This window comes from Schistocerca americana, chromosome 11 (assembly GCF_021461395.2).
Source record: "Schistocerca americana isolate TAMUIC-IGC-003095 chromosome 11, iqSchAmer2.1, whole genome shotgun sequence".
Lineage (NCBI taxonomy): Eukaryota > Metazoa > Arthropoda > Insecta > Orthoptera > Acrididae > Schistocerca > Schistocerca americana.
Window position 1 is genome coordinate 186,783,695 of NC_060129.1, and position 14,088 is coordinate 186,797,782.

The 14,088-nt window shown below is 46.1% G+C and overlaps 1 protein-coding gene and 2 non-coding genes across 3 annotated transcripts in view; all 3 read right to left on the bottom strand.

Annotated features, from left to right (window-relative positions):
- LOC124553531 (period circadian protein) overlaps positions 1–14,088 on the bottom strand; it is a 197,896-nt gene that overhangs the window by 115,992 nt on the left and 67,816 nt on the right. Inside the window, exons 3-5 of the mRNA XM_047127380.1 lie at positions 10,412–10,489; positions 4,277–4,647; positions 1,046–1,161 (exon numbers count right to left, since the gene is read on the bottom strand). Coding sequence (XP_046983336.1) covers positions 1,046–1,161; positions 4,277–4,647; positions 10,412–10,489 — 565 coding nt within the window. The remainder of the gene's footprint in view (positions 1–1,045; positions 1,162–4,276; positions 4,648–10,411; positions 10,490–14,088) is intronic.
- On the bottom strand, positions 11,694–11,769 carry Trnas-cga. Its single transcript has one exon. It is a non-coding gene; the product is annotated as a tRNA-Ser (tRNA).
- Trnas-cga lies at positions 11,934–12,009 on the bottom strand. Its single transcript has one exon. It is a non-coding gene; the product is annotated as a tRNA-Ser (tRNA).

Sequence of the window (14,088 nt, forward strand, 5' to 3'; positions counted from 1 at the left end):
GAATGAAGCCTCTCATCCGTAAAGAGAACATTTGCACTGAAATGAGGATTGACACATTGTCGGATGAACCATTCGCAGAAGTGTACCCGTGGAGGCCAATCAGCTGCCGATAGTGCCTGCACACGCTGTACACGGTACGGAAACAACTGGTTCTCCCGTAGCACTCTCCGTACAGTGACGTGGTCAACGTTACCTTGTACAGCAGCAACTTTTCTGACGCTGACATTAGCGTTATCGTCAACTGCACGAAGAATTGCCTCGTCCATTGCAGGTGTCCTCGTCGTTCTAGGTCCTCCCCAGTCGCGTGTCATTGGCTGGAATGTTCCGTGCTCCCTAAGACGCCGATCAATTGCTTCGAACGTCTTCCTGTCGGGACACCTCCGTTCTGGAAATCTGTCTCGATACAAACGTACCGCGCCACGGCTATTTCCCCGTGCTAATCCGTACATCAAATGGGCATCTGCCAACTCCGCATTTGTAAACATTGCACTGACTGCAAAACCACGTTCGTGATGAACACTAACCTGTTGATGCTACGTACTGATGTGCTTGATGCTAATACTGTAGAGCAATGAGTCGCATGTCAACACAAGCACCGAAGTCAACATTACCTTCCTTCAATTGGGCCAACTGGCGGTGAATCGAGGAAATACAGTACATACTGACGAAACTAAAATGAGTTCTAACATGGAAATGAAGCGTTTCCGGACACATGTCCACATAACATCTTTTCTTTATTTGTGTGTGGTGAATGTTTCCTGAAAGTTTGGCCGTACCTTTTTGTAACACCCTGTATAACTTATTTCCATTCAGTTAACAGTCCTGACTCTAAAATATCCGTAATGGGTAAGCATAAGGTGATATTAACGTTCCAAGCAGAAAGCTGTCATTGAGGTTTTTTTTTTTTTTTTTTTTCTTGTAGTGTGTCTACGGAGACCTGGCAGTGAACAAAAGCACGGCGAGTCGTTGGAAAGGCGTCGGTCGTGGCAGCAAGGTCACAACTTGACGTCACAAATGGTTACGGAGACGTGTCCGTCGGACTCACCTTATTGCCGGCGGCGGGCTGCTGCGGCTGCGCCTGCCCCTGGTGGAGAGAGCGACTTCTCGCCCCACACTCCTTCTGCTCCTGTGGCGTTGCCTCTGCTTCCGCCTCCACGGCTCCTGCTTGCAGAAAAAACCATTCCTTCTGCACTCACTACTCCTCGCGAACAAAGTAGTGTAAATAAACAGATTTACTTCCCGTGGATAGGGTTCGCAGTCAGGCAGAAGCACAGTTTTCGAAGTAGCGCACTTGATAGTGGCCAGATGGACGAAACTGCAAAATTTGATTCTAGAAATTAAAAAAAAAAAAAAAAAAACTTCCAAACTGTTCGTACTTCACCGTACGGCCGCAATTAAAGACGGCAGCTCTAAGTATGGTGAGCTACGGAAAGCCGCTAAAAATTACATTCTTTCATCGAAAATGTCTGTAGTTAGTGGATTAACATGGTAGATAACGAAGCTTTGTATAACAACCATATTAGTAAAATGCTGTCGTCTTTGCGTGCTATAACTTGCCAAAATCTCTCTTGGATACCTCGAACCGTTTGTAAGAAGTCCGGCGCACTCGAGCAGATGTAATTTCGATGGATTGCTCACGCGCTGCCTGCGATATCTAAGCCAGGCCCCCACAACCACACGAGTGGTCGACTGTGAAGAGCGGACAAATTGAATAGCTGGGCGGCAGCCATTATAGTGGTAAACTGACGCGCGGAGTTCGAATGTTTATACATCGCTTTTGGTTATAAAATGCCTTCCCTTGAGTTAGGTCGCAAACATAATGCCTCATTTAAATGCTTTACTACAATATACTTTTTAATTTATCAACAAACAGCAACTAGTCACTGTTTATGAATTTATCTTACGTACTACATGCAATCTGCCGTAGCTAAAAGTTACGCACTGGACCCCTAGCATTTTTCGTAGTTCATTTACGATAGATGTACGCAAAATGCATCAAAATACTCGAAGATTTGCCCACTATATTAATAGATATTTTCTGCTTTAGATTTTATGACGAGAAGTGCGTTATATACGGCATAGTGCTTTGGCAACTCACGACCAAATTATCAAGTTTCGACCTAACTTAGACCATGAAAACACTACAGATCAGCCAACTTTCTTCAAAATGATCAGAACATATAAAATGGTATTCTGTCGGTCGGAAATGTTGCCTCCTGACAGCGTGTCACCATTTTTGTAACAGCTATGGTTTTGAGAAAGGAAACCTGCAAATAGATGCACAGACATTATACTAATACCGTGTTACAAAAACATTTATTAACCAAGTGCACTGACATACAAAACAACTTCAAATATTCACTTACCTGTGAAATGTAATATTCGTTCCTTTCTCGAATTTATTTGTACAATTAATCGCTGCACAACTCTTCACCATTGTACTTCTTTTGATTTGGATGTACAGACAGTAGAATTACGAGTAACAAATACTGTATGTACGTCCCAACAAATATACAACGTTGAATCAGGGTCTTCATAAACAACAGTACTACACAACACATCAGACTACAACCACTATAATGGCGTCCAGCCGAAGGTTCAAATTATCCCGCGACTGCAGCGCCATCAGTGAGTCTAGTTATTTTTTACAAGGTCTTTGTATGTAAGCCATAACAGAATCTCAGACCAGAGAGCTGTGTTGTCAGCAGTAGGAACTGTGTGGCAGTAGGAGTGAGTAGTAGCGAGCAGTCGTGTGTATCGAGCTGGCTGGGCAGGTCGTGGGGAGCGATAGCGGTGCCTGAGCGCTGTTCTTGTTGTTGTTGTTGTTGTTGTTGTGGTGGTCTTCAGTCCTGAGACTGGTTTGATGCAGCTCTCCATGCTGCTCTATCCTGTGCAAGCTTCTTCATCTCCCAGTACCTACTGCAGCCTACATCCTTCTGAATATGCTTAGTGTATTCATCTCTTGGCCTCCCTCTACGATTTTTACCCTCCTTTCTGCCCTCCAATGCTAAATTTGTGATCCCTTGATGCCTCAGAACGTGTCCTACCAACCGATCCCTTCTTCTAGTCAAGTTGTACCACAAACTCCTCTTCTCCCCTATTCTATTCAATACCTCCTGATTAGTTCTGTGAGCCGGCCGAAGTGGCCGTGCGGTTAAAGGCGCTGCAGTCTGGAACCGCAAGACCGCTACGGTCGCAGGTTCGAATCCTGCCTCGGGCATGGATGTTTGTGATGTCCTTAGGTTAGTTAGGTTTAACTAGTTCTAAGTTCTAGGGGACTAATGACCTCAGCAGTTGAGTCCCATAGTGCTCAGAGCCATTTGAACCATTTAGTTCTGTGATCTACTCATCTAATCTTCAGCATTCTTCTGTAGCACCACATTTCGAAAGCTTCTATTCTCTTCATATCCAAACTATTTATCGTCCATATTTCACTTCCATAGATGGCTACACTCCATACAAATACTTTCAGAAACGACTTCCTGACACCCAAATCAATACAGGATGTTAACAAATTTCTCTTCTTCAGAAAGGCTTTCCTTGCCATTGCCAGTCTACATTTTATATCCTCTCTACTTCGACCATCATCCGTTATTTTGCTCCCAAAATAGCAAAACTTCTTTACTACTTTAAGTGTCTCATTTCCTAATCTAATTCCCTCAGCATCACCCGACTTAATTCGAGTACATTCCATTATCCTCGTTTTGCTTTTGTTGATGTTCATCTTATGACCTTTCAAGACACTGTCGATTCCGTTCAACTGCTCTTTCGGGTCCTTTACTGTCTCTGACAGAATTACAGTGTCATCGGCGAACCTCAAAGTTTTTATTTCTTCACCATGGACTTTAATACCTACTCCGAACTTTTCTTTTCTTTCCTTTGCTGCTTGCTCAATATACAGATTGAATAACATCGGCGAGAGGCTACAACCCTGTCACACTCCCTTCCCAACCACTGCTTCCCTTTCGTGTCCCTCCACTCTTATAACTGCCATCTGGTTTCTGTGCAAGTTGTAAATAGCCTTTCGCTCCCTGTATTTTACCCCTGCCACCTTCAGAATGTCAAAGAGAGTATTCCAATCAACATTGTCAAAAGCTTTCTCTAAGTCTACAAATACATATAGTGTATAGGGGAATACACATAGTGTACTTCTCTACAAATTGACACTACCATCAGCTCTGTGGGTACTCCGAATTAATTTATACGAATTTTCAAAGTTGTAAAGACCTTTTTGAAACACGTCGTATTTTTCTCCAGTGGCAGAGCACTCACTCACCGTTGCTGTTGGAGCTGGAGGGGCAGGACAGCGACTGGGAGAACGCGGCGGACGCGTCGTCCGGCGCCGCGACGCCCCCCGCGCCCCCGGCGGCAGCCGACGCCGCCCCCGGCGCCTGGGCGTCAGCCTCCGCGGCCGGCGCCGCCTCCTCCGCCAGCTCGGGGGCGGAGGCTGGCGCCGCGCCGGCCGGCGACGCCGCCGCCTGCGCCGCGGAGGCGGCGTCGGTCTTGGTGTGAGAGAGCGGCGCGGCCGCCGCCTCCGCAGTGGGGGCGGAGGAGGCCGACGCAGCCTCCGGCGCCGCCTGCGCCGCCTTCAGCTTCTTCTTGCGGTGGTCCTTGTCTTTGGATCGCGGCGGCGGGAACGCGTCCTTCCTGCAGACACACCTCGCAGCGTTACACTCCCTCGTCTCTGGGCAATCCTCCTTTAACTAGGGGGCTTCAAAAAGTCAGCTACTCTATAAATAGTAGCCGGCTAGACGCGGCCAAGGAATCACGTGTCCGCTACACAACACACCAACCAACACACCGCAGTAACCAACTTTATTTACACCGTCTGGCGGCTAGAAATCACAACTAGCAACTAACTCTGTTGGCCGAAGTTCCTACTGCTTCTAAAAAACCAGTAGCGGCCTGTGTGTAAGACTACGTCAACACACTAGCTTCCGATGCCTTGCCGATTTATTAGTTATTTTTTCCCTCGAAGGGAACGATCTATTGATACGTAATCAGCACGGTTTCAGAAGACATCGTTCTTGTGCAACGCAGCTACTAGCTCTTTATTCGCGCGAAGTAATGGCTGCTATCGATAGGGGATCTCAAGTTGATTCCGTATTTCTACATTTCCGGAAAGCTTTCGACACCGGTCCTCACAAGCGACTTCTAATCAAGCTGCGGGCCTATGGGGTATCGTCTCAGTTGTGCGACTGGATTCGTGGTTTCCTGTCAGGAAGGTCGCAGTTCGTAGTAACAGACGGCAAATCATCGAGTAAAACTGAAGTGATATCAGGTGTTCCCCAGGGAAGCGTCCTGGGACCTCTGCTGTTCCTGATCTATATAAATGACCTGGGTGACAATCTGAGCAGTTCTCTTAGGTTGTTCGGAGATGATGCTGTAATTTACCGTCTAGTAAGGTCATCCGAAGACCAGTATCAGTTGCAAAGCGATTTAGAAAAGATTGCTGTATGGTGTGGCAGGTGGCAGTTGACGCTAAATAACGAAAAGTGTGATGTGACCCACACGAGTTCCAAAATAAATCCGTTGGAATTCGATTACTCGATAAATAGTACAATTCTCGAGGCTGTCAATTCAACGAAGTACCTGGGTGCTAAAATTACGAACAACTTCAGTTGCAAAGACTGCATAGATAATATTGTGGGGAAGGCGAGCCAAAGATTGCGTTTCATTGGCAGAGCACTTAGAACATGCAACAAGTCCACTAAAGAGACAGCTTACACTACACTCGTTCGTCCTCTGTTAGAATATTGCTGCGCGGTGTGGGATCCTTACCAGGTGGGATTGACGGAGGACATCGAAAGGGTGCAAAAAAGGGCTGCTCGTTTTGTATTATCACGTAATAGGGGAGAGAGTGTGGCAGATTTCATACGCGAGTTGGGGTGGAGGTCATTAAAGCAAAGACGTTTTTCGTCGCCGCGAGATCTATTTACGAAATTTCACTCACCAACTTTCTCTTCCGAATGCGAAAATATTTTGTTGAGCCCAACCTACATAGGTAGAAATGATCATCAAAATAAAATAAGAGAAATCAGAGCTCGAACAGAAAGGTTTAGGTGTTCGTTTTTCCCGCGCGCTGTTCGGGAGTGGATGGTAGAGTGTGTGTGGCTCTGAGCACTATGGGACTTAACTTCTGAGGTCATCAGTCCCCTAGAACTTAGAACTACTTAAACCTAACTAACTTAAGGACATCACACACATCCATGCCCGAGGCAGGATTCGAACCTGCGACCGTAGCGGTCGCGCGGTTCCAGACTGAAGCGCCTAGAACCGCTCGGCCACACGGGCCGGCAATGGTAGAGAGATAGTATGATTGTGGTTCGATGAACCCTCTGCCAAGCACTTAAATGTGAATTGCAGTTATAGATGTAGATTATAGGAGGCCAGCCTGTTTAGCCATAACGGGCGGCATTAGCAGTACACCCACTGTTGAGATGGAGACCGTATTGTACATGCCACCCGGCACCTATAAGCCGGCCGATCTGGCCGACCTGTTCTAGGCGCTTCAATGTGGATCCGCGCAACTCTCTTACTGTAGTATTTGCTAACCACACCAGCCTACCCTTTGAGAAGTGTCTGTGAATATTTTAAGTAACGCGCAAGGGAGCAGATGTTATCATATTGTTGTCGGCCATCTTAAGACCGATAACGTTATTTCACTATATTTCTCAACTGATTAATAATATTCAACTCAGACTTGTTTTTTAAAAAAAGATTCAGGTTACCTTATCAACAAGGTTGAGGTTACGTATATGAAAGTAGCTAGGATGATTACAGGTAGTAGTAGATGGGAACAAAGGCAGGAGGGTGTCCACAATGAGGAAATCAAATGTTCAAAATGTCCGCCGTTAGCGAGGATACACGCATCCAACCTCCATCGCACGGAATCCCTGATGCGCTGATGCAGCCCTGGAGAATGGTGTATTGTATGACAGCCGTCCACAATACGAGCACGAAGAGTCTCTACATTTGGTACCGGGGTTGCGTAGACGAGAGCTTTCAAATGCCCCCATAAATGAAAGTCGAGAGGGTTGAGGTCAGGAGAGCGTGGAGGCCACGGAATTGGTCCGCCTCTACCAATCCATCGGTCACCGAATCTGTTGTTGAGAAGCGTACGAACACTTCGACTGAAATGTGCAGGAGCTCCATCGTGCACGAACCACATGTTGTGTCGTACTTGTAAAGGCACATGTTCTAGCAGCACAGGTAGAGTATCCCGTATGAAATCGTGATAACGTGCTCCATTGAGCGTAGGTGGAAGAACGTGGGGCCCAATCAGAGACATCACCAACAATGCCTGCCCAAACGTTCACAGAAAATCTGTGTTGATGACGTGATTGCACAATTGCGTGCGGATTCTCGTCAGCCCACACGTGTTGATTGTGAAAATTTACAATTTGATCACGTTGGAATGAAGCCTCATCCGTAAAGAGAACATTTGCACTGAAATGAGGATTGACACATTGTCGGATGATCCATTCGCAGAAGTGTACCCGTGGAGGCCAATCAGCTGCTGATAGTGCCTGCACACGCTGTACACGGTACGGAAACAACTGGTTCTCCCGTAGCACTCTCCATACAGTGACGTGGTCAACGTTACCTTGTACAGCAGCAACTTCTCTGACGCTGACATTAGGGTTATCGTCAACTGCACGAACAATTGCCTCGTCCATTGCAGGTGTCCTCGTCGTTCTAGGTCCTCCCCAGTCGCGTGTCATTGGCTCGAATGTTCCGTGCTCCCTAAGACGCCGATCAATTGCTTCGAACGTCTTCCTGTCGGGACACCTTCGTTCTGGAAATCTGTCTCGATACAAACGTACCGCGCCACGGCTATTGCACCGTGCTAATCCGTACATCAAACGGGCATCTGCCAACTCCGCATTTGTAAACATTGCACTGACTGCAAAACCACGTTCGTGATGAAAATTAACCTGTTGATGCTACGTACTGATGTGCTTGATGCTAGTACTGTAGGGCAATGAGTCGCATGTCAACACAAGCACCGAAGTCAACATTACCTTCCTTCAACTGGGCCAACTGGCGGTGAATCGAGGAAGTGCAGTACACACTGACGAAACTAAAATGAGCTCTAACATGAAAATTAAGCGTTTCCGGTCACAAGTCCACATAATATATTTTCTTAATTTGTGTGTGAGAAATGTTTCGTGAAAGTTTGGCCGTACCTTTTTCTAACACCCTGTATTTATTGAGGACAAAATTTCCAACCTTTCATTTCGTATGAAACTTCTCCCGAAACGTAGATTAGTGACTTTAATTGCAGCCTGGTTCATGTCGAAGTACAGTAGGTTTCACTCGGTTTTCCTACTGATGATCTGCTGAGAGAATGTTCACAGGTAGGTGCAGGTTAGTCGTTTGTTGTTGTTGTGGTCTTCAGTCCTGAGACTGGTTTGATGCAGCTCTCCATGCTACCCTATCCTGTGCAAGCTTCTTCATCTCCCAGTACCTACTGCAACCTACATCCTTCTGAATCTGCTTAGTGAATTCATCTCTTGGTCTCCCTCTACGATTTTTACCCTCCACGCTGCCCTCCAATGCTAAATTTGTTATCTCTCGATGCCTCAAAACATGTCCTACCAACCGGTCCCTTCTTTTTGTCAAGTTGTGCCACAAACTCCTCTTCTCCCCAATTGTATTCAATACCTCCTCATTAGTTATGTGATCTACCAGTGTAATCTTCAGCATTCTTCTGTAGCACAACATTTCGAAAGCTACTATTCTCTTCTTGTCCAAACTATTTATCGTCCATGTTTCACTTCCATACATGGCTACACTCCATACAAATACTTTCAGAAACGACTTCCTGACACTTAAATCTATACTCGATAATAACAAATTTTTCTTGTTCAGAAACGCTTTCCTTGCCATTGCCAGTCTACATTTTATATCCTCTCTACTTCGACCATCATCAGTTATTTTGCTCCCCAAGCAGCAAAACTCCTTTACTACTTTAAGTGTGTCATTTCCTAATCTAATTCCCTCAGCATCACCCGACTTAATTCGACTACATTCCATGATCCTCGTTTTGCTTTTGTTGATGATCATCTTATACCCTCCTTTCAAGACACTGTCCATTCCGTTCAACTGCTCTTCCAAGTCCTTTGCTGTCTCTGACAGAATTACAATGTCATCGGCGAACCTCAAAGTTTTTATTTCTTCTGCATGGATTTTAATACCTACTCCGAACTTTTCTTTTGTTTCCTTTACTGCTTGCTCAATATACAGATTGAATAACATTGGGGAGAGGCTACAACCCTGTCTCACTCCCTTCCCAACCACTGCTTCCCTTTCATGTCCCTCGACTCTTATAACTGCCATCTGGTTTCTGTACAAATTGTAAATAGCCTTTCGCTCCCTGTATTTTACCTCTGCCACCTTTAGAATTTGAAATAAAGTATTGTAGTCAACATTGTCAAAAGCTTTCTCTAAGTCTACAAATGGTAGAAACGTAGGTTTGCCTTTCCTTAATCTATTTTCTAAGATAAGCCGTAGGGTCAGTATTGCCTCACGTATTCCAACATTTCTGCAGTATCCAAACTGATCTTCGCCGAGGTCGGCTTCTAACAGTGTTTCCATTCGTGTCTAAAGAATTCGCGCTAGTATTTTTCAGCTGTGACTTATTAAACTTACAGTTCGGTAATTTTCACATCTGTCAACACCTGGTTTTTTTGGGATTGGAATTATTATATTCTTCTTGAAGTCTGAGGGTATTTCGCCTGTCTCATACATCTTGCTCACCAGATGGTAGAGTTTTGTCAGGACTGGCTCTCCCGAGGCCGTCAGCAGTTCCAATGGAATGTTGTCTACTCCTGGGGCCTTGTTTCGACTCAGGTCTTTCAGTGCTCTGTCAAACTCTTCACGCAGTATCGTATCCCCCATTTCATCTTCATCCACATCCTCTTCCATTTCCATAATATTGTCCTCAAGTACATCGCCCTTGTATAGACCTTCTATATACTCCTTCCACCTTTCTGCTTTCCCTTCTTTGCTTAGAACTGGTTGAACGAGTTGCGTGTCCTTAAAAACAACTGGACCTATTTTTCCGCAGACGGTCACCCATGCGAGTACTAACGAGCGCCAACGTCGCTTAATTTCTACCAAATTGGAAAGCCTATTGGCAAGGTGCGGGATGACAGGGCGTGTGTCAAGACATCAGAGAATAACTTCCACGGTAGCAGGAGGAGCTGTAGAAGGTAGAAACTGTAGGTTGGAATACATCCAATGAATGACACGTAGGATGCGAGTATTGCTCCGGGATGAGGAGTCCGACACAGCAGAGGAGGCTGTGGAGGGCCGCCTCAAACCAGTCAGAAGATTCTTGATCCAAAGAAGAAAAGAGAAAGTATCGACTACGCTAGAGAGAAGTAGATGTCGGCGTGGTACTCACCCGCTGCTGAGAGTGGACGGATGGCCACCATAGCCGCTGCTGCCGCTAGAGTTGCTGATGCGGGACTTGGAGCTGCCGCTGCAAAAGAAAACACAAGTAGCAAGTCAGCGCCGCGCGACATCAGACTGGAGCATTACAAACACTGCTACTACAACACAAGTGTCACTTCATATCAGCCAGCTGCAACTTTGTCCCAGGTTCAAGACATACACTGCAGAATGTACTGCGTCTGCCGGAAGAGTGGTTTCAGGTGTGCCGCAGGGGAGTGTCGTAGGACCACTTCTATTCACACTATACGTAAATGACCTTGGGGATGACATCGGAAGTTCACTGAGGCTTTTTGCGGATGATGCTGTAGTATATAGAGAGGTTGTAACAATGGAAAATTGTACTGAAATGCAGCAGGATCTGCAGCGAATTGACGCATAGTGCAGGGAATGGCAATTGAATCTCAATGTAGACAAGCGTAATGTGCTGCGAATACACAGAAGCAAAGATCCTTTATCATTTATCTACAATATAGCAGGTCAGCAACTGGAAGCAGTTAATTCCATAAATTATCTGGGAGTACGCATTAGGAGTGATTTAAAATGGAATGATCATATAAAGTTGATCGTCGGTAAAGCAGATGCCAGACTGAGATTCATTGGAAGAATCCTAAGGAAATGCAATCCGAAAACACAGGAAGTAGGTTACAGTACGCTTGTTCGCCCACTGCTTGAATACTGCTCAGCAGTGTGGGATCCGTACCAGATAGGGTCGACAGAAGAGATAAAGAAGATCCAACGGAGAGCAGCGCGCTTCGTTACAGGATCATTTAGTAATCGCGAAAGCGTTACGGAGATGACAGATAAACTCCAGTGGAAGACTCTGCAGGAGACACGCTCAGTAGCTCGGTACAGGCTTCTGTTGAAGTTTCGAGAACATACCTTCACCGAGGAGTCGAGCAGTATATCGCTCCCTCCTACGTATATCTCGCGAAGAGACCATGAGGATAAAATCAGAGAGATTGGAGCCCACACAGAAGCATACCGACAGTCCTTCTTTCCACGAACAATACGAGACTGGAATAGAAGGGACAACCGATAGAGGTACTCAAGGTACGCTCCGCCACACACCGTCAGGCGGCTGCAGAGTATGCATCTAAATGTAGATGTAGAAGCCAAGTTCTTTCAGAGATGGAAATGGTAGTCTGGCCATTATGTTACGTGCCGAAAGCCTATACTACTAAACTGCTACAAACACCGAGTACCAGTGAAACATCCTGGCAGATTAAAACTGTGTGCCGGACCGAGACTCGAACTCGGGACCTTTTGCCTTTCGAGGGCAAGTGCTCTACCAACTGAGCTACCCAAGCACGACTGACGCCCCGTCCCGTCATCACAGCTTTACTTCCGCCAGTACCTCGTCTCCTACCTTCCAAATTCTGCAGTAGCTCTCCTGCGAACCTTTTCCAGAATGAGATTTTCACCCTGCAGCGGAGTGTGCGCTGATACGAAACTTCCTGGCAGATTAAAACTGTGTGCCGGACCGAGACTCGAACTCGGGACCTTTTGCCTTTCGAGGGCAAGTGCTCTACCAACTGAGCTACCCAAGCACGACTCACGCCCCGTCCTCACAGCTTTACTTCCGCCAGTACCTCGTCTCCTACCTTCCGAACTTTACAGAAGCTCTCCTGCGAACCTTGCAGAACTAGCACTCCTAAAAGAAAGGATATTGCGGAGACATGGCTTAGCCACAGCCTGGGGGATGTTTCCAGAATGAGATTTCCACTCTGCAGCGGAGTATGCGCTGATATGAAACTTCCTGGCAGATTAAAACTGTGTGCTGAACCGAGACTCGAACTCGGACCTTTGCCTTTCGGGAGAACACCCCGCCATTTTCAAGGCAAACTGCAATGGGTAGGCGACGTACATCCAAATTGAAAAAACCTCGGTTCTCCGACAGAATCAGGAAAGATAACAAACACACTGAACACTAGTGCCACTGAAGATGACCAAAGTCAGAGCTATCGGTAGTGAGACTACGAATTCGCAGGTGAGATAGCACTGACTCTGTCCCTCTGTTTTTTGACAAGGAGAGAGCCGGATTGCAAACAGAGTTTAAACAGAAACCTCCATCCCTGTTAACGAGGCTGCTCGCTAATTTAATCTCAACTGCCTCCCTAATGACACTGTCCCAGTAGCCGGACGTGCATACCAATATCTCGGTGTTATTGTATAACATGGGGTGTCCAGTATCCAAGCAATGTTCGGCAATAGCAGATCTACTTGGCTGCTGTAATCGTGTGTGCCGTTTATGCTCAGTACATCGGTCCTCCACGGTCCTGATAGTTTGACCAATATATGCCATGCCGCAGCTACAAGGAATACGATATACACCCGCCTTACACAGTCCAAGATCATCCTTAACAGAAGTCAGAAGTGCTGTTATTTTAGATGGAGGTCTGAAAACACATTTCACATCCTATTTCTACAAAATACGACCGATCTTGTTGGAAGTGTTCCCTACGTAAGGCAAAAAGGCAGTAGACTTAGGTGTCGACTCAGAATTATCATCAATCACCCGATCTACAGTTGGTCGATATCGCAACGCACGTTCAATCTGTCTATCACTATAACCATTTTGACGAAACGTAACTTCAAGATGGGACAGCTCAGTTGGCAAAGTCTCAGCGTCAGAAACTACATGTGCCCTGTGTACCAAGGTACGAAGTACCCCTTCACGCTGAGCCGGATGGTGACAACTATTAGCCTGTAAGTACAGATCGGTGTGAGCACGTTTCCTGTAGACTGCATGTCCCAATGATCCATCATCATTCCTCCTAACCAACACGTCGAGAAAGGGAAGGCAACCACCCTCCACCGTAAAACGATGAAAGTGTTACCAGGCTGGATTCCCGGAAGTTATTTGATAGTTGCTATAATTAGACAGAAATACGAGGGTCAGTCCAAAAGAAAGGCACACTATTTTTTTTTTTAAATCCGTCTTTTATTCTACATGTTTGAAAGTCTTACAGTGTGTAGATACATCCTTTAGGAACAATATTTTCATTTCTCCACATAATTTCCATCCCTCTCAACTGCCTCACGCCATCTTGGAACCAGCGCCTGTATACCCGCACGGTACAATTTTGGACCAACCTGTTGGAGCCACTGTTTGGGAGCATGCACAAGGGAGTCATCATCTTCAAACCTTGTTTCACAGAGAGACTCTTTCAGTTTCCCAAAGAGATGGCAGATACACGGAGCCAGGTCAGGACTGTAAGGCGGGTGTTTCAGTGTTGTCCATCCGAGTTTTGTGACCGCTTCCACCTTTTTTTGACTGACGTGTGGCCATGCATTGTCGTGCAACAGCAAAACATCCTGCTTTTGCCGATGTGGTCGAACACGACTCAGTCGAGCTCAAAGTTTCTTCAGTGTCGTCACATATGCATCAGAATTTACGGTGGTTCCACTTGGCACGATGTCCACAGGCAAGAGTCCTTCGGAGTCGAAAAACGCCGTAGCCATAACTTTTCCAGCAGAAGGTGTGAATTTTTTTTTCTTGGGTGAATTTGCACGATACCAATCCATTGATTGCCTCTTCGTCTCTGGTGAAAAATGATGGAGCCATGATTCATCACCTGTCACAATTCTTCCAAGAAATTCATCTCCACCGTTCACGTAATGTTCCAA